The sequence below is a fragment of the Hydractinia symbiolongicarpus genome, chromosome 4 (assembly GCF_029227915.1).
Source record: "Hydractinia symbiolongicarpus strain clone_291-10 chromosome 4, HSymV2.1, whole genome shotgun sequence".
NCBI lineage: Eukaryota > Metazoa > Cnidaria > Hydrozoa > Anthoathecata > Hydractiniidae > Hydractinia > Hydractinia symbiolongicarpus.
This window is the reverse complement of record NC_079878.1, coordinates 11,818,585-11,837,769: the sequence shown is the minus strand read 5'-3', so window position 1 is coordinate 11,837,769 and position 19,185 is coordinate 11,818,585. Positions and strand designations below refer to the sequence as shown.

At 31.5% G+C, this 19,185-nt stretch overlaps 1 protein-coding gene across 1 annotated transcript; it reads left to right on the top strand.

Annotated features, from left to right (window-relative positions):
* Nucleotides 1-6,768: 6,768 nt before the first annotated feature.
* On the top strand, nt 6,769-19,131 carry LOC130641291 (RAC-alpha serine/threonine-protein kinase-like). The gene is made up of 16 exons (XM_057448031.1): nt 6,769-7,259; nt 7,470-7,592; nt 7,678-7,729; nt 7,803-7,862; nt 7,983-8,097; nt 8,628-8,681; nt 10,229-10,306; nt 10,397-10,462; nt 12,320-12,388; nt 12,495-12,617; nt 13,507-13,635; nt 14,166-14,297; nt 15,416-15,498; nt 15,849-15,936; nt 16,238-16,367; nt 17,203-19,131. Exons 1-16 carry the CDS (start codon nt 7,094-7,096, stop codon nt 17,391-17,393), a joined length of 1,659 nt encoding a protein of 552 aa, XP_057304014.1. The 5' UTR covers nt 6,769-7,093; the 3' UTR covers nt 17,394-19,131.
* The last annotated feature ends 54 nt before the right edge of the window (nt 19,132-19,185 follow it).

Sequence of the window (19,185 nt, the reverse complement as noted above, 5' to 3'; positions counted from 1 at the left end):
ATATATTTTTTATTTTTGTGTTTATACATTATTAAAATTCTTCTACAGTAGCTATAATAGCGCGCATTTTATTTATTTATTATAAAGATAAAATTTTAAAAATACAAAAAAATCATGCGCAATCTCGTAAAAGAAAACTTGGTAAATCTATACAATAAATTAATTATTCATGATGTTTTAATTGCAATAATCCTTTTGTTAAAATAATAGTGGAGCAAAAACATAAAAGTAAATCTGACATGGAAGTGGAAAAAACCCAGAGATCGTAGAAAAAGCGCAAAGAAAACGTATTATTTTGCTAACAACTTTTACTTGTTTGCATTAGCTACGATTTGGTCACAAACTTAGAACAAGGTTTTCTTAATGACGTTTTAACATCATTTCGTTGTCTTTACAAAAACGTGTATGTTATACCGTCGTAGACATTTCTCCTAATCAATGAAACTATACTGCTTTAGAAAGTTAGACAGAATGTGTCGACTCCTTACGAGAAGCTAAAGAAATAATTCAGCAACATGAAATAGAAACCGGAACATCGTATTCTAACTACTTTAAGGATGAATAACATAACATGAATAACATGACATGAATACTGAACAGACAAACCGAAATAATATCTTCAATAATACTTTAAGGATGTAGCTTTCGGTGCAGACAGTAAGTTTTGACTAAATATTTAATAGAATATAGCTACATAAAATGTGATTTAAATTAAATTTTAATTTAAGCGTGGAAATAAGTTATCCAAATAAATTTTTGAATTAAAAGGAAAATGCATTTTGTTTGAAGACAAAAAATCTTCCATTTCTCAAATAATGTTCGACGGGATACCGTTTATAGTTGTTGGAACAAAAAGCCCATGGTACTGATAGGAACGCTTCTCACAAGAAAGAATGAAAAGAAAATAAGCTAGAGCGAAAATTATCCTTCGAGATATTGTTTCCTTTCCAGATAACAGGGTGAAATAATATTTTTCCATTCAAGATTACCCGTAAATGCTATAGGATAACACCGTCCTAATATTATTTTATTGTTTATTTAGATAGACAAGTTAACTGAACGGAAGAAAAACTGCGCCAAAAAGTTGAAAAATGAATGGGCAGCTAATAAATCTCAAGTGAAGACCAACAGAGAAATTTGGATAAAAATATTAGATTGCCACGCAGACCATTTGTAAGGGGAGGTATTGTCAATATAATATAGTGTAACGTATAAATACACTAAGTACGCTGTTGCAATTATATTAAACTTGAAATCGTTTCAGCGCGGTGTTATCAGTCAACAAGTCGATTCAAGAATAATAACGAAAATTCACGAACTCGATGGTCAAGGAATAAGGCAAGTAAAAGAGATGGAAAGACACATAAAGATATATGTTCAAAACAAGTTGTTTTGTGATAAAATGGTTCCTTCACCAACAAACAGAACATTTTTTCCTACACGACGTGACATCACAAACCACATGTACATAAGCACAACAAAGTTACGTTTATCATAGATCGATCAAAATTTCTTATTGTAGAGGAGTTCATCGACAATGTGATAGATTGTAATACTGTAACTCCGCCTCAATCTCCACCTGTCATTAATTTGACCTCACCCGAGAAAACAGGAAAAACAGACGTTGTCCCGGGCCAGTTACTGAGTGAAAAAGAATTGTTGACTTTGAAATGGACAAAATTATCAACAACCATATGCTAACCGTGTGTTGTGGTATTTTTGGAAATGAAAGGATGGCGCAGTGTGACAAGTGCAAAAAATGGTTTCACGGAATGTGTGAAAACATACCAAACAGCGTTTTTAAGAAGTCCAACCAACAAGAATTGGTATTGCAAAATGTGTAAAAGTGTTAAGTCTTTGTTGTAAATTTATCTTATCTCTTAAGAAAAAAAAAAAAACGAACGAAAGTGTTTTATTCCATTCCGCGTGGGTGTTCAAGCCGTACGGGCATAGTTTGTTTAGATATTCGGAACAACTCGCGAAAACTCGTCCAAAATATTGTTTTTTATGAACCTCCGACCTGGCACTTGTTATTAGAGTTTTCCAATCCAAAGAAGTAGTAATATATTGTAGTAATATTTTTCTGATATCATTAGCGCACTTTGTGTTACTACCCGCTCTTGGTGAAGCTGTCTCAAATAGCCTTTTCGTTGAAATAATTAGGCTAGAAAATAGCGATGACATCATGATTTTCTTTCAAAATCAAATGACAATATTTTATACTCTTTCCCTGGCGCTTTCTTTAAAAATTCAAAAAAAATTCTTCTTTTTTGGGGGGGTTTATCGGGTGTATTTGTGTTGCTGTATGTTAGTCTTTATGTCTAAATTCAAAACTGAGAAACATAAATATTGTTTCTGTTTTTTTTTTTTTTTTTTTTCATTTCTTTGTAGCTAGCTAGCTAGCTAACTAAAACCTTGTGAGTCCTTAAGCCCAGCCTGGCTGTTTTTTCATGTCTTTTTGAGAACAGCAACCTCCGAAGTTCTCTGTTGATGCAATTTCCAACATGTTTAAAACATTTTTCAATCAAATTGACAAAAAAATTGCCGGCATGATTAAAGGTGCATAATCTACAAGTAAGAAATACGAACACATTTGAGACAAAGCTACAAACATTTTTGACAAAAAACTCTGCCTACATTGCAATTTATTCCATGATTCACACAATCATAAAGGGACGGCAAAATTGACCATGTGCGTGCTGTATACATGACATCACCCAAAATCCTAATATAAGAGAGAACATGTGTAGCTAGCTGCAAAGTTTCGACTATGATAAAACTAAGTGTCTGTGTTTTTTTCCAGAAACTAAACATTTTAACTTACTGCAATCAGGCTTTTGTGCAACACATGTTGTTGATGTTGTTGTTTTTTAAGACAGCTTCACCTCGCTTTTGCCTTACTTTTTGATGGTGGTTATTTGTTCAAACATTTATTTAGTTTCTTATGGTGAAACCTTTTTTACGTTTTAAAATTATTTATCTTTATATCTTGCTTTCCCCTGTTTAAGATTTGACAAAAATTATGCAACAACCCTTGCCATACCTTTTAATAAATGGAAGAGCACAGGATGAACATTATAATTATCACAATCAGTGGATTAGCAAAGAGATGTACCTACAATTTCTTTTTATTTTTTTTGTTTTGCCCCTGATTTATTGATTTCCAAAAGCAATTTTACAAACTTCACGGCAGTGCTCATAAAAGGCAAGGCTGTCTAATTATACCTATACAACCCTAACAGATTATTTTGTGATGGCCTGTTTCTTTGCTGGGAATGAGTGATCCAAGAAAATTGTTAAATATGGCAACTGGAAAAAAACAAGAAATTATAAAGTACCATTATTTCCACTTCTAGTAACTTTTAGATCTTTAAATTTTCAGGATAATCATAACAAGTCCTGGATTTAGAGATAAATCGAAAAATGTGTTAATTTCCATTAGGGACATGTTCAAAAATGTTGTACGTAATGCTGACATTTCAAAAATCAGAAAAATCTCTTGTTATCTCTCATTCAAATATAAATGCTCGTAAAGACTTGAAATTTAGTCAAGTCATATCTTGGATGGTGTGGTCACAATATCATGTAAAGTTCCAATTATTTCTATTGCAAAGAATAGATAGATGAAAAAGTAACATTTTGTGACAAAATCATCTCCATTGTTCTTACAAAGCCATATAAAAATGTTGTACCTTTTTTTGGGCCAAAGTATGTTTAAAGGGAGAAAAAAGAGTCAAGACAAATATAGAAAAGAAACTAAAGTATTAATTTTACCTTAATTGGAAGAAGAAAGATGTTTCTGGAACATTCTGGAGCAAAGTCTGGCCTGTTACATCCACGCAAGACATTTTTGTACATGTCCTTAGGGTGATTACAGGCCTTTAAATAAATTTTCACAAATGAAAAGAATTAAACATCTAAATAATTTGTACAATATTTATTTATGACAAAAATATGTTTATAAATTCTAAATAATTTTACTGTTGTAAAAGTTTTTGCAATTAGGTTTAGATTTCCTTATAGGCGTGAAAAAGATTAAAAGAACATTGAAATTTTTAATAAAAAATAATGCTTATAAGTGGAAGAAGCATAACTTGCTTTATAAAAATACCAGACAGCACAAGTATATAACTTTCTGTATGACTTTCCAAACAACACATGTATATTCTGTATAACCTTCAAAACAGAACTGGAAAACTTCTTGTTGCATAACTTTTAAAGCAAGTTTTTGAGCATGCAATATTTTTATCTTTTCACCTTGACTGCTAGTTATTTTAATAATTCAAAACAAGAAAAAAGGCATGTAAGTGCAATAACGAATTCCAAAATTGTCAATGTAAAAACAGTTTTTGCCTATGTGATCTTCATTACGTCAGCAATAGCTGCCAACATGAATTTTTCTGAATTTCAGGATCAACAATCAGTCAAAAATACACATTTTTTGATGCATATAATTGGTGTTTCGCCAGACTGTGCATTGCATATATTTTGCCAAACTGTACTGTGCATGTCCAACTGCATCACATATACAGGGTATATACAGTGTATATATAGCTATAAATAGCTATCATATACAACAAACGCAAATTGCATAACTACAAAACGAATGCATGTTCTGTTTGACATCTTTTGCCATCATTGTTAAAGTAGCATGACATAAAATGAAACGGTAGGTCACAAAGTCACATTAACCATGTGTCAAATATAAAGCAAGTTTTTTAAAAACATGTTTTAAAGTTTATGATGCCACAACAGAAAGGCTAAGAGAGGCTACAACATGCAACATTTATATTCATTTATACTCTTTTTCCCCTTACTAGAAATTCAATATAGGCAAGTGAATGTTACCATAGCCCCAGATCAACCCAAATCTTGTGAAGGAAATGGGAAAGTGTGAACCTTAATTGAGTCTAAATAGCTTAAAATGAGCATGTCCTCTCCTCCTCCTTCGAAGACATGTTCTTGTGGAAATTTAAATCCAAGGTATTATGCTGACTATGGAATTAAAAAAATACTCTTCATTTTTACTTTGTTAAGCAACTTGTATTTCTGTTAGCCAATTTCTTTTCATATGAATTCTCAAAGCTCCTCAATTCTCAATTTTGAAAAATCTTTTTTTTTAACAATTTCTCCTTAAATTTCATTCAATTTTTTAACCTGTTGCATGTTTTTGGATAGAGATGCTCATGGCTTATTACTTTTAAAATCACTTCAAAAATTTTGAGTTTCTTTGGAAAAATATGAAAATGTCCTTAAATGTAAAAAGGATAAACAAAACAGAAGCTCAGAACTTTTTTAACAATAATAGTTTTATGCAAAATTTATTATTGTATAGTCTTTCACATCTTACTAAGATTTTAGGAGGTTTTAACAATGAAACTACTAACTATATGAAAAAAATTTAGTAACTTTATTTAAATATTTTGAAGTAGATTCTGTGATCTGTGATCTTCATGCATCCAACTGGACGAGTCCAATGCTCGTTATTTCAATGCTGATCGTGTTAGCCTTTCCACACTGAAAAAATTGGTATTAGTGGCTCATCAAAAGCATTAGAAAGAAAGCAATCCAACTTTGATTAGCATTACTCTCTTCTTCTTTCCAGAAAATACAGTTTTATTGTTTTAGTACATTTCAGTATGAAAACCATGAGTTCAAGTGATTTTTCTGGTAACGTTTCTTAGGAGCATTTCCAAGTCCTGTATGTGTCCTTTCAGTAGTGGAGACCATAACTGGGAACAATAGTCTAGATTAGAAATTACTATTGATTTCCTGAGAGTCAGCATAAAGGTTTTTCTCCAATCACAAATATTCGTTGTATTTCCTTTTGATAGCATTTTGAAGACTTAAGGTTAAATTTGCAGTCATTATTATATACCAAAGTCCTTCACGTCCTTGTTTTGTGTGCTAATCAACTCCGACATGTTGGTTAAATATACAAGAGTGGTTTCAAAGACTCTGCCTTCCCATAACTGGCACTCAAACTTCACCCATTTAATTTTATGTTATTATCATTTGTCCACTTAAATATTATATTTAAATCACTTTGGATTTTAAAGCTGTCCATGAGACCAACAATCTCTTTAAGTATCCATGTGTGTTTAAGTATCATCTGTGTGTTTCTCTATTGTTTCATTAACAATAGAGCTTTTGTTAACTCACTCACAACAAATCTCTTACAAAGATCATTAAAACAATTACAGTAAAATCTTCATTATGATAAATCAGCCAACAAATAAATAAGAAAAGTTTTAAAAACACATGTTAAAAACGCCTTTAATTGGTCCATCTTGTCTAAGGCGCCAAGAGACACTAGAAAAAGAAAGATTTTGGAGGCATTTTTCATTTGTTCCCATAAGGTCCTCTTGAATGAACAAAAAGATCAAAAATCACTTTTGTTATTTAGGAATGGAGTTACATAGCTTTTTATCTACACAATCACCTGTTTTTATTCTCTATTCCCGTGGGATATTAGTTTTTGTTTCTTTTATTTTATTTTTACACATGGTGATTTTGCACATTTTCTTTCTTTTGTTTCGCTTGTCCATGATTTTTACTTGTATTCCATTGGGTAGAACATTTTAATTAAATCATTTAATTATTTTATTGTAGATATTTTGTATAAAGGTTTTTAGCTTTGGATATTTTTATCACTTGAAAATGTAACTCAGTTACGAAAAGCTTCGTGCTACTTTATAAATTAAAAATAAAATTTTAACATGTGTTTTTAAAACTTTTCTTAATTACAGTAAACAAAAGACAATATATTGGTCAACTTTTTGTCATACATGGAAGCTTGCATTTGGCCTACACTGTAATCCCACTAGGGAAATATAAAAATATACATTACAGCATTTATCTGGGTTTTTTTTATTCTTTAAAAAAATAAAATTAGATTTTTGCATGTGTTACCACAACTTGTTGCCCCACTTCTTGTATTGTTTTTTCCATATGATTTAAAGATATAATGAATACTGAAATATTTAGATAATTTAACAGCCAAATTCTGTTAATTATTTCTTATACTTTGTATTCAAGGGTCAAGGCATCCTTCATTAGAATGCACTAACTACCACAGCTCAAATGTATATCTATGATATTCTCGATCGATTTTACTGATTTTAGAAGGACATTATGTCTTTTTAAAAAGGGCACAGATAATGGTTTTTCTATTGTCTTTGCAGAAACTAAAAATATTAGATGTGGCAACATGGCTGATGATCCTCATCTTATAAAAGAAGGATGGTTGATGAAAAGAGGTGATATAAATACTAAATAAATAAATTTCACTAAGAAAGTTTTTTGAAAGTTTTATATAACAACATATTTGAATAATAAATTTTCAGTTCAGTTTTTTTTAGTAAGGATAATCAGTCCTTCTGTTCTTGTCAGTGTTTATGGTGCTAATAACAAGGAAATACTTTTTTAATTGGATCGTATAATCTTCACTTCTTATTTTCATATCTTAGGAGAATACATTAAAACATGGCGACCAAGATATTTCCGGCTGTTCAGTGATGGATCTTTCCTTGGCTATAGAGAAAAACTTGATGATTACAATGTTGAACCTGAGAATGATTTTTCCGTTAAACGTAAGATTTTGAGCAGACACTTGCAGAAATTTACAAACTATCACACGTATATAAACAACAACGCACTTGCACTTGCAATTTTTAGGTTGCCAAATTATGAAAACTGGAAAACAAAAAATGTTCTCGTTTGTTATAAGGTAAATTCATTCGAGACAAATGTTCTATTTAATGCTATTTACAATGTTTTAAGACATTTTGTTTACACTGTAGATGTTTCCAACTATCTGTTGTTATTGAAAGAACGTTTGCAGTTGATACAAGTGTGGAAAGGTACGTTAATTTACCCAACAGACCACAGTAACAGCGATGGCGTCACTGTTTCTGTGTTGTATCTAACTTTTACCTTTTTCTAAAAAAGTCTTTGTTTACTTCAGTCGTGTTTCATTTTAGAGAACTTTGGATAACATCTATAGAAAATGTGTCTGCAAATGTTATTGCAAGGACCAAGTTAAGACAAGGAAGTAATAAAACACACACAAAGTACTCCTTGTACAAACCAACAATGGTAGGCATTTACAAACATCTTAAGGTCATTGTCGATTTGATATTGACTTTTGGTTACTCAAACGAACATTAAACTTTAAAGTTCACCAAATCCAATCAATTAAAAAATTTAAACCTGTTTAGAAAGTACAAAAAATTGAGTTTTTTTTATATTCCCTTAAAAGTAATATGAAAACAAATGTCTATTGTATAGTTTTTCGTTTGAAACAATATATACTATGTATTGTTCAGTGGTGTATAATTTGTTCTGGGGTGAAAATGAGAATCTTCTCATTCTTCTTCATATTTCTTATTTTTTGGCATCCAAAACTCCCACAAAACTGTACAAAACTTATTCAAACTTGCAATACTTTGATTTGCGAAATAGGTAAGAATAGCTCTCATGCATTTCACACAAAGTTATTTCTATGTAACTATATTCTTGGGAAATATTTGCTCTTATTGCACATACGACTTCATACCTGTAACCTAATAAGTGCTGTCCTTTGAAAACGAGGAGATAAGTATTACCAAGCATATTTTTTTTTTTAGACTGTGGAAGATTTTGAATTATTGAAGGTTCTTGGTAAAGGTACATTTGGAAAGGTGATTTGTCTTAAGATTGCTCTTTTATGGTCACAATAATGGTACTTATTAAGGGGTCTTCTCAGGTTAAAAAAATGATTAAAAGAATACCCTGATAAAACATCTTACTAACATCTTATTAAGATCTTCTTACTAAGATTCTTACAATATTCTTAAGAAAATCTTTAAAGGTCTTGCCAAGAACGTGCAAGATCTTAAGATTTTACAAGATTCTTACAAAGTATTGTGGTTACATATTTCTAGGATTCTTACAATGATCTTGCAATATCCTTGGTAAGATCTTACAAGATCTTGTGAGAGCGTACAGTTTTTAGTAAGAATTGGGGTGAAATTTTACTAAGATCTCTAAGATTTTACCAAGATCTTACAACATTGTTGATAAAATCGTCCAAGATTTTTAAAATATATATTTCCAAGATCTATCAATCTTTTAAACAAGTTCTTGCATTATTCTTTGTATGATCATACTGTAAAAATCTTGTGCAGACATTTCACTAATATCTTAAAGGTTTTAATTAGATATTTCCTTGTATGTGTGACACATACAACGTATTCTGTAGAGTGCTGAATGTATTTTATGAAATGGTGTTCAATGCATTATAGAAAATCAAAAAACCGACTTTGTAGCAAAAACATTGGACATTCTGATGATGACAAAAAAAAAAGATTCAACAATTATATATTTTAAAAATATAAAAAACAATGAAAAAAATCATTTGTTGGTTGGTTGGTTGGATTGTTTCTTTTTGCAAATCCCATTTGGTTTTTTGAGGCTCGTCACATGCACCACATCCTTTAGAAGTCTTTAAATTGGTGCATGACTATAATTAACTGTAAAATAATACAAACAACATGTATTTGAGTTGTATGTATATGGCACTGGTTTTCTATACAAAATGGTTTTGTTAAAAGTTTTAAACTTTGTATTTTTGGAAGTGTATTTTTTATCAGTGTTTTTTTAACATTAAACAAAATATCTACAAAGTTTTTTTCATTTATATTGGAATTAAGGCTAAACTATAAATTTAACTAAATTTCATTTTGTTAAAAATATTGTGAAGGTGAAAAAATTAAATTTTATTTTTTCCAGCTGTGTGACTACATAACCCTTCGCATCCTAAATGCAATTTGCTGTGAAGAACACACATACACCAAAATAATGACTTTCAGTAGTAGATATAAGCTGCAAGGAAAATTCAAAACTCATGTAACTCCATTTGTGGAAAGTATCAATGCTCTTATCAATTTAATAAATAATTTTGTAATTGCTAAATGCTTCCAGTATCTTGACAATTTTGGTAACAAGAATGTTTAGGACTTTTCAAGAATCTTGATAGGATCTTGTAAGATATTAAATTAGATGTTTTGTAAAGATTCTTAACAAGTTCTTACAAAAACCCTACTACCAGGGACATATAAATGAATTAATTTAAAGTACGAAAAGAGAATTTAGCAGTAAAAATATAGCCATTTTTCCGACATTTTCTTTTTGCTTTTTCTCCGTTCTTGTTCCATGTATGAAGAACTATTTTCGGATTGGCTTTTAGGTAATGATGGTAAAAGAGAAGGAGACAGGCAAAATATTTGCCATGAAACTGTTAAGAAAAGATGTGATTCTTGAGAAAGTAAGTAGGAAACGCAGTTGTGGAGATACATTTTAATGGAGATAACATTTTAATTCACTTGTGATATAATATGCTTTTATTTTTCTAAAGGGAGAGGTAGAGCATACATTAACGGAAAATAGGGTGTTGCAATCTGCAAAGCATCCATTTTTAACAGTAAGTTTCTTTTGTTCTTGCTAAATTGTTTTTACATTATAATTTTATAGTGTGTAATAATTTAGAATAATATTCTTTTAAAAAAGAATTAGGTATGTGTTTGTATATATAATTTTTGGTATGAACGATACCCCATTTTCCATCTCCATTTTGCCCTAAAGCAAAACGAAGCTGTATTTTTTAAAATGAGGCAAGCATTTTATTTGGAAGATAGGCTGTTTACAACATTTAAACCTTATTATTGTGGTAATCTTCCTAGAATGGTTGGGTAAAAAAGATTGAAGCTTGTATTGTTGAACGTTGTAGTAGTGATATTGAATGTAGTACACTGATAGAAAAGCGAGAAGTATTTGTTTGAAAAGAATATAATGGCTAGCTAGCTAGTTACAAGAAGACAAGGCGCTATTATGTGTCATTAAAAACTGATGCTAAATTTATACAAAATCAACCGTTTAAATTATGTCAGCAAAACTACGCTGTCATGGACTTTACCCATATCACTACTACTTCACAGTGAAATGGTTATTTCCATATTTATAAAAACCATATTGAGGCAGTAGATAAGTACCACGTATGCTTGCATGTGAATTACGTTTAAACGTAATTAATGAGCCAATCAGATGTTTTACAAATGTATTTTCGTTCCTCGATCTTGTTTGGTGTCTGCAGATTTTCTTTTCTACTCCACTGACAATATATAGCTATACTTTCCAAAAAATGAAACACCAATTTGAAACTCCTTCGAGAGGAACCACGATAAACAAAAGGACCACCCTTTCAAACCACGTGGAAAGTTGGCACTTGCTGAGACGAATGCTGACTCAACAAAATTCTCAATTCAGTGTTGTTCTTTTATGTAAAAATATGATTTTTTACTAAACTCAATAAGAAAGGCTGAAGACACAGACTTTTGGCATACTATAAAGTTTGAATAAACCCCTCTGGGAGCGTATTTGTTAAAAAATGTTTTTTTATAAGATTGGAGCTCATTGAAAAGAAGGGCTTATTAAAAAGGGGGAGCTTAATCGATAATTTATTGTAATCCTATACATTTACCATCTAAAGATACATAAACATCAATGTCAAACTGAGAAAACTATAAAAATGAATAAATAATTGAATGGAGAATTTGTCCACCAGCTAGGAATAATTAACAGGCACAAACTTGGTTAGAAAGTTAACTGTCAACATAACTCGCTAAAAATATTTCTTATATGTTTACATTCTAACTTTTAAGGGATTTTATTTCCCTGTAATTCTCTCACTGAACTTTATAGAAGGCTAGCTACTAACTGACACATGACTTTGGACATCGTTCAGTCTTAACTAAAACCATTATCCAAAATCACATGACTGTAAACTTTACAGATAAATTTGAAAAGGTGCACAGCTCCCTGCTATCCAGAAAAAATAACGAATGTTCGGAGGTTTAAATCTACCCTTAGTTTTAGGTGTTTCTACCATATTAACTCAACATAACTTGTTTTCACAATAAACCAAATTAAAAAGACCATATCTAAAAAAATATCAACTTAACTAACCATAAATAATTCAAAAATTAACTTGAAAAGATACTGTTTCACTGCGAGCGACTTTTTCATTTACAGAGTGCTCAACACTTGCCTTGTTCTAAAAATCACGGCCTTATATTTACGACAAAATAAATATGAGATATAAATATGGAAATTAGGCAAAAAATTTATTTGTAAAATTATTTTAAAAATGATAAGAAGAAAAGCAGTATGTTGCAATTCACGCGTTTCAAATTATTTGTATGTGCTGCGACTAGGTGTTGTCTTTATATTTCTAGGTAAAAAAATTAATTGTTTTTATCCTTAAGAAATTTGTTTTTCATAGGAATTAAAATATTCCTTTCAAACAACAGACAGATTGGTGTTCGTAATGGAATATGTCAAAGGTGGTGAGGTAGAGGCTTTTTATTCCTCTTTTACATGCACTTATATAAAAAAAGGATTATTTTAAACACTATCTAGCCTTTTATTTCCATCACGTGTTAACCCTTTCTTTTCAGCTTTTTTATCACTTGTCGAAGGAAAAGAGATTTTCAGTAGCCAGGTCAAGATTCTATGCTGCAGAAATAACGTTAGCATTGAAGTATTTACATGAAAATAAAATTATATACAGAGATATGAAGGTAATGTTTGTTTTTTTGGTTACTAGACCAACTTGGTACAAACTATTAGTGAGGAGACTGAGTCCGAATTTGTTATATATTGAATCTCCCCAATAGTTGTTCCAGTAAATGCTGATGAGTGATCTACCTGGGAGAACAACACAAACCACATTTTGGATTATATAATAAACTATTCGTTAACCCGTAGAAAAACCCACGGGGTCGCCTGTCCTTTATTAGCCGCATTTTGTGTGCCTGGCTACTGTGGTTACCATTTTGCGTAACAGACAGACGCATACGGGTATTATAATATAGACTAATCGTTAAGCCGTTGAAAAATCCATGGGGTCGCCTGTTCTTTGTATACCGCATTTCGTATGTCTCGCTACTTGAGGTGCTATCTTGCGCAGAGACAGACAGGTTACGGCTATTAACATAAAGATACTAGATATATACCTTGAAATGCTTTTCTCTTAACCTCTTGTCAGCCATGTTCAGGTCACAGGATTTTAGTTTCAAGGACTAAAAAATCGAGTACTCTAAGAGATTCATATTTTAGTCCTAATCGTATAACATGAAATTTTCTGGCTAGCATTTTAAAAATTCCTATTTTGGTTATTTCAATCAGTCATATTTTTAAAATAATGATAATTCTGTATTGTTACACAGCACTTAAAGTGTTGATGTAAAAGCACCTAATTTTAATGGACAAGCTAGTTACACAATTAGTTATTGTCATCGAATTATATTTCCCATAGTAGCAAGTCTGTTTTGTTATCCCAAATAAATTATGTCAAATTCTTAAAAAATCAAATTCCATATTTTAACCCATTAATTTGAGCTAGAAAGAAAGAAAAATCGTTAGCTATGGTAATTGGTAAGCAGAATTCGTTTTGTTTATTTTTTTTAGCTTGAAAACCTGCTTCTCGATGAGCATGGTCATATCAAAATCACAGATTTTGGACTGTGCAAAGAAGAAATTTCATTTTCCGACACAACCAAAACATTTTGTGGCACACCAGAATATCTAGCACCAGAGGTATCATTTTTAGTGTAACAAAGTATGCCCAAAACTGTCAGGAAAGTCGACAAATTTTGTGAAAAAAATTCGATCTTGTCAGGGACAGTTCGGAATCAATCTGTTTGTTTCGTCTTGCAAGAAACTCTGTTACTTGTGGTGGAGATATTGCGAACGCCCTAATCTAGTGTCATTTTATCAGAATGTTATCTTTGTAATTAAAATCATCATCAAGTGTCTCTGTACTGTGACAGACAAATTTTCACGAGCTAATTATAATTATCATTGTAAAAAATACTTTTATAGTTTTGGTTGTTATAGGCTTTTAACGGCTAAGAGATGGCAAATTGTTTGGCATGGTTACACTTTAGTTGTCACAAAAAAACAACCGTCCTTCCCAGACTCTTTAGTTTTAATGAAGTACTTAACATTTTGCAAGCATAGCTTAATTAACTTGTATAATAATAACTAATCATTTCACCAGTACAAGATTTTAGATTTCCTAAACTTAAGCCAATTTAGCTTATAGCAGACATCTGTCATGTTTTTAGGTGCTGGAAGATCATGATTACGGACTAGCTGTTGATTGGTGGGGATTTGGTGTTGTGTTATATGAAATGTTACTTGGTCGTCTTCCATTTTTTTCGAGAAATCATGAAGGGTTATTTGAAATGATTCTAACTGTAAGTTTCTCCTTATGTTCCTCGCCTTTTTTACTGTGGAAATGCAAAACATTGAAATATCACCTCTTGCAATACGCCTTTTCTCTAACACTACATTAATAATAGCCGTATTCCGTCCGTCTGTCCGCGAGAAAAAAGTCGTGCTACAGGAACACAAAATTGCGTGAAATTTAAAAAACAAGGACCCTGTTCTTTTTCAGACGGGTTAACGGCTAGTCTGTTGTAACTCCCAACTTATCTCATAAACTTTTCCTTTTTTATATATATTTATTACACTTTTTTTATTTATTCTTATATCTATTTTTTTGTGATAAAGTAAGGGAACTTGTTCGATTCCTTATAACATTTGCATAGCACATTCTTTTGCAAGGTCAGGGAAAATATGTCGGAAAATATTGCCTTTTCACATCTAGTCAGAAAGAGTCAGGAAATTTGTGTTTCGAAAAGCACTGTAAACCTTCCCGGTTTTTTTGCTGTAGGTTTATGATAATTTGAACAGATCGCAAAAGTTATAAGAAATCATGACCAAGTCTGAAGCAATTAATGACAAGAACTACGTCATTAGTAGCAAGTAAATAATCAGGCACAGCAATAGAAAGGGTGACTTGACTATATGAAACATTTCACTGGTATACTGTCTGTCCTTAGAATTTTTAATAGATAGACAATTGTGAAGTAATTTTTTGCGACGATATTTAAGTAATTCTTAAACAATGTGGATGAGTGCAGAAATAAAGTAGCTATTTAAAACCAGAAGACCCAGCATAATTTCCCGGGGAAGTGGGATAAATTAAGGTGGAAAGTAATTACGCTAGATCGTCCAGAGGAGTTTTATGCGGTCAGAATACTGACGGAGCTCTTTTGGTTGGTTACTTTTATTGTTCTTTGCTCACGTGATCATTATCGGGAAATCAGTTCTTCTTTAATGTTTTGAGTCAGAATGGTCTCACTCAATCGGACAAACATAAATAATTCCCGCACTATATAAAAGGGTGACGTGTGGTCACACTCTTTCGCGTCTAAGCTTTCGTATAAGAAAGTGAAATTTGATATCCTCGAAGAAAGCTTAGTTAACTAGGCTAGAATTAAGTTTAAACTTTGTGATATTTATGTTTTAGAAACCTGTGCAATATCCATTGAACATAGATCTAGATGCGAAAAGTATCATAGATGGATTACTTGAAAAGAATCCTAAAAAAAGGTAAAGAACGTTGTTTTTTAAATTTTCAAGGTAATCGATCCACGGATAATCGAGGTACGGATAATTAGAATATGAATAATTGATATACGGTTAATCGCCGTACAGATAATCGAGAAAAGAATATTCCCGCAACGGTTAATCGAGGTACAGATAATCGAGGTACAAAATATAAATAATTGAGATACGATCAATCGTGGTACGGGATAATCGAAATAAGCAAATCGAGTGAAGAATATTTAAAGTACGGGTAATCGGGGTACTTTGCCTAAAAAATAATTCAACTTAATTAGAACATCGCAGCAGGATTAATTTATCGGATTTTTTCATTCCACATCAACTTAAATATTTAGACTTGGTGGAAGTATCCGCGATGCTGAAGAAGTGATGGAACATGCGTTCTTCACACTCATCTCATGGAATGATATTTTTCAAAAGAAGGTGAAGAGAAACATGCAATGGCTTTTTATTATCATTACCTTGTGTCTGTATATTGTTTTGGCTTACTCTTTGGTACAACTGAATTAAATATTAAAACTGTACAAAAGTTAAAATTGAAAAGTTTGCTCCGTTTTATTTACGAATTTGATACATTAGAAAATTTCTAATGTATCAACTTTGTATATAAGACAGAGTAAACTTAAAATTGAAGCCTTTAAAAAAATACTGCTAAGTACTAAATTAAAAAAAAGGGTACCAAACATTTTATCACAGCAAGTGTTTCCATGTTTTTTAAATTTAGATTCCACCTCCGTTTAAACCTTTAATATCAAGCGAGACAGATTCGCAAAACTTTTCCTGTGAATTTACTGATTTGGATCCAAAGCTTTCCATTTCAAGAGATTCGACGCCAGAAAAGAAAGTTGAGCAAGGTAATCTGTTCTGTAGCACTGAGATGTTCTTTATAAAAACGTTTGGAATAAACGAGGCAAAAGTTTTTTTGATGTGTTGGCTGATTAAGGCAAAACAAAGTTAATTTGTTAGCTAACCTAGGCCCAGTCTATTGTAACCTCGTGGCTATATTCTTGACTCTATTATTTGAAGTTGCCGACACAAAATTAGGCGAAGTTTCTACCACCCTTTATAATCTCATTGTGACCATATTGTAGGAAGAAGAATTCTCTAATAAAAAACCGATATATAGTAGGGGACTATTTCAATATTCTAAAACCATGGAGGTTCGTCAAGGAAACGAGATAACAAAGAGTGAAACAGAAATTATATATCAACAGTGTCGTAACCACAATTTTAATATTGGGGGCCTATATAGGAAAATTACAATATCAATTTTGCTTTATATAGTGGCTACTCGAGGCGCCGCATGGTGGACGTCGAGTGAAAAAATTTTAAATTTTGCACCTCTAGATTGGCGGAAAACGCCTTTTCAGACGTCAACGTTCAATGCCCAAAATCACAAATGTTTTTAAATTTTTGTAATTTAGAAAAGCTGTATTGTTTATTTGGCATTAAAATTTAACTAAAGATTTCCATTAGAAACCAAAAGACAGAAAAATAAATATATTTACATTACACGGCTACAATAATAAATTATAAGAACACTAAAAATGTTAAGAATAATAAATTATTTTCAGAATAAGATGAGTGCTTATTAGAGGTGGGCTGAGAGGGGAGGGGCGGTTAGCAGTAAAAAATAAAGTAAATTAACTGACTTTAATTAATCTGAGCCTTCTATTTTTTTTTACCCAGAACCACCCGCTGTCACACAAGAACGGAAGAAGTTTTCAACTAATGAAATATCTGTCGACTCAACATCCACTAAGTCACGTCAGGAAAGCAAAAAATATTCTATCACACCAAGTGGCAGTTCAAAGTCGTTATCCGGCAGTAAAAAAGAAAAGAAAGCAAAACAAAAAATGAAACTTGTTAGTACAGTGTAAATGCGAGAGTCTGCTTCAGGCTGAAAAGCTCGGCGCACGGCAATTTTAGTTAACATTTTGACTTCAGTTTTACTTTCAAAATAGTCAGCGCAGTTCTTAATGCGAAAGTGCTTTGCTTCGCGTTCTGAGTTGAAGATCGAAGTGGACATTGGTTTTTAGTGCATAGACATTTTTCCCAAATAACAATAAAATTAAATGTGTTTATAGGAGATTATTCGCTGCTGGCGTGGGCGTTGATTTTATTTAGAGGCCTTTTATTTAACTTCTCTTCTAATTAAATTTTTTTCCGCCCAAAAATTTTAAAATAAATATAATTTAATTCTCCAAGAATTTTTTTACCGTGGAAAAGCCACTTTACTCCTCCGCTTGTGTTTGGTGTGCACAACACTGCGTTTCTTCCCATGTGGAAGCACTCCCGCGGTAGTGACATGGGTGCAGTGGACAAAAAAAGGCACTCATACCAAATAAATCTGCAAAGTTTAATGTTTTACAAAAAGAACAAAAAATGTCTAATTGACTCGACCACTTTTGTTTGAGTTAGTGTTGCCGTTTTCTTGTTCGCCATTAATTTTTGCGCATTTTATCGTCGTCAATATTGTTATTAATGTCGCAATGTCACTTTAGTGGTTGTGTTTTGTCGTCGTCATTATCTCTGACGACGCCTTTTGTCGTCCTTGTTGTTCTATCGTTTTCATTATTACGACGTCGATTTTGTCGTCATTATCGAGTGTCAATGTTCTTACTGTCGTCTTCAATTTTTCGTCGTAGTAATTTTTGTTTTTGTTCTTTAATTATTACTAAGTACAACAATATTTATGTACATACTTGGATTTTTACCAAACAAATGGTACGGAAATTATTTATGGTGAAAGAAATATTTTTTAACTTTATTTTAATGGACAGAGGGTTACTTTTTTTTTATCAGAAAAATTTAATAATTTTTGTAAAGAATTATAAAGAACAGGGTTTTACTTAATTTTTTATTTATCTAAAACTAAACTTTTATTTAATGGTGACAGGAGAGTATATTATTTATTATATTTTATACTTTACATATATATTATATTTTTTTACTACTTTTTCTATTTGTTTGTTTTGGTTTGTATTTATTTATATGGTTTATATATGGTTTATATGGTTTCGGTTTTTTTATTTTTTCTTTGTTTTTTTCCTCAACTGAACTTTTGCGAAATCGACGTGCGTCATGTTGAAATCGACGTGCGTCATGTTGAAATATATCCTCTTTGAATTTGGAACAATAAAATAAAAAAAACGCGCCTTGCAAATCAAACTATTTTTTTGTTGAACAATCGTTTGTTAAAAAATTTCAAATAAAAAGATGTTTGCACGAAGGAAAAAATGCAAAATTGTGGTTTGTTACTATATGTTTGAGATTTAAAGCGGGAATTTCTACCAAACTTCTTTGTTGCGTTGTTGGAAAAGCCAGTCGGACACATTAAGGGTGGTGGACACCTGTCAGGAATCTCAAGAACTGAGATTATAGACGAAATTTCAGGGATTGTTAAATTATATGCAAATTGTCAACAATTTGGTCTTTTGGAAAATGGTATAGATGGTCAATATATTATGATGGATATTTATAGACCTTGCTATTTTTGCTTTTACAGCTTTAAAAGTGAGTTTCCACTGAAAGCTACGTATCATCGTCAATTTTTTCGCTACGGGAAAATTTTTTGTCTCAAATAACCCATTGGAAACACTTGTTGTGATGTATCCATTCATCTTGTGTTAATTTTTTCTAACTCATTGTCACGGCAGCGAAGACGAATTT

Excerpts from the sequence above, each read along its gene's own strand:
- LOC130641291 (XM_057448031.1), top strand. The coding sequence starts at position 7,094 with ATGATATTCTCGATCGATTTTACTGATTTTAGAAGGACATTATGTCTT. Across the intron at positions 10,463-12,319 it reads CAAAGCATCCATTTTTAACA|GAATTAAAATATTCCTTTCA; the intron begins GTAAGTTTCTTT and ends TGTTTTTCATAG. Across the intron at positions 15,499-15,848 it reads GAAAAGAATCCTAAAAAAAG|ACTTGGTGGAAGTATCCGCG; the intron begins GTAAAGAACGTT and ends TTAAATATTTAG.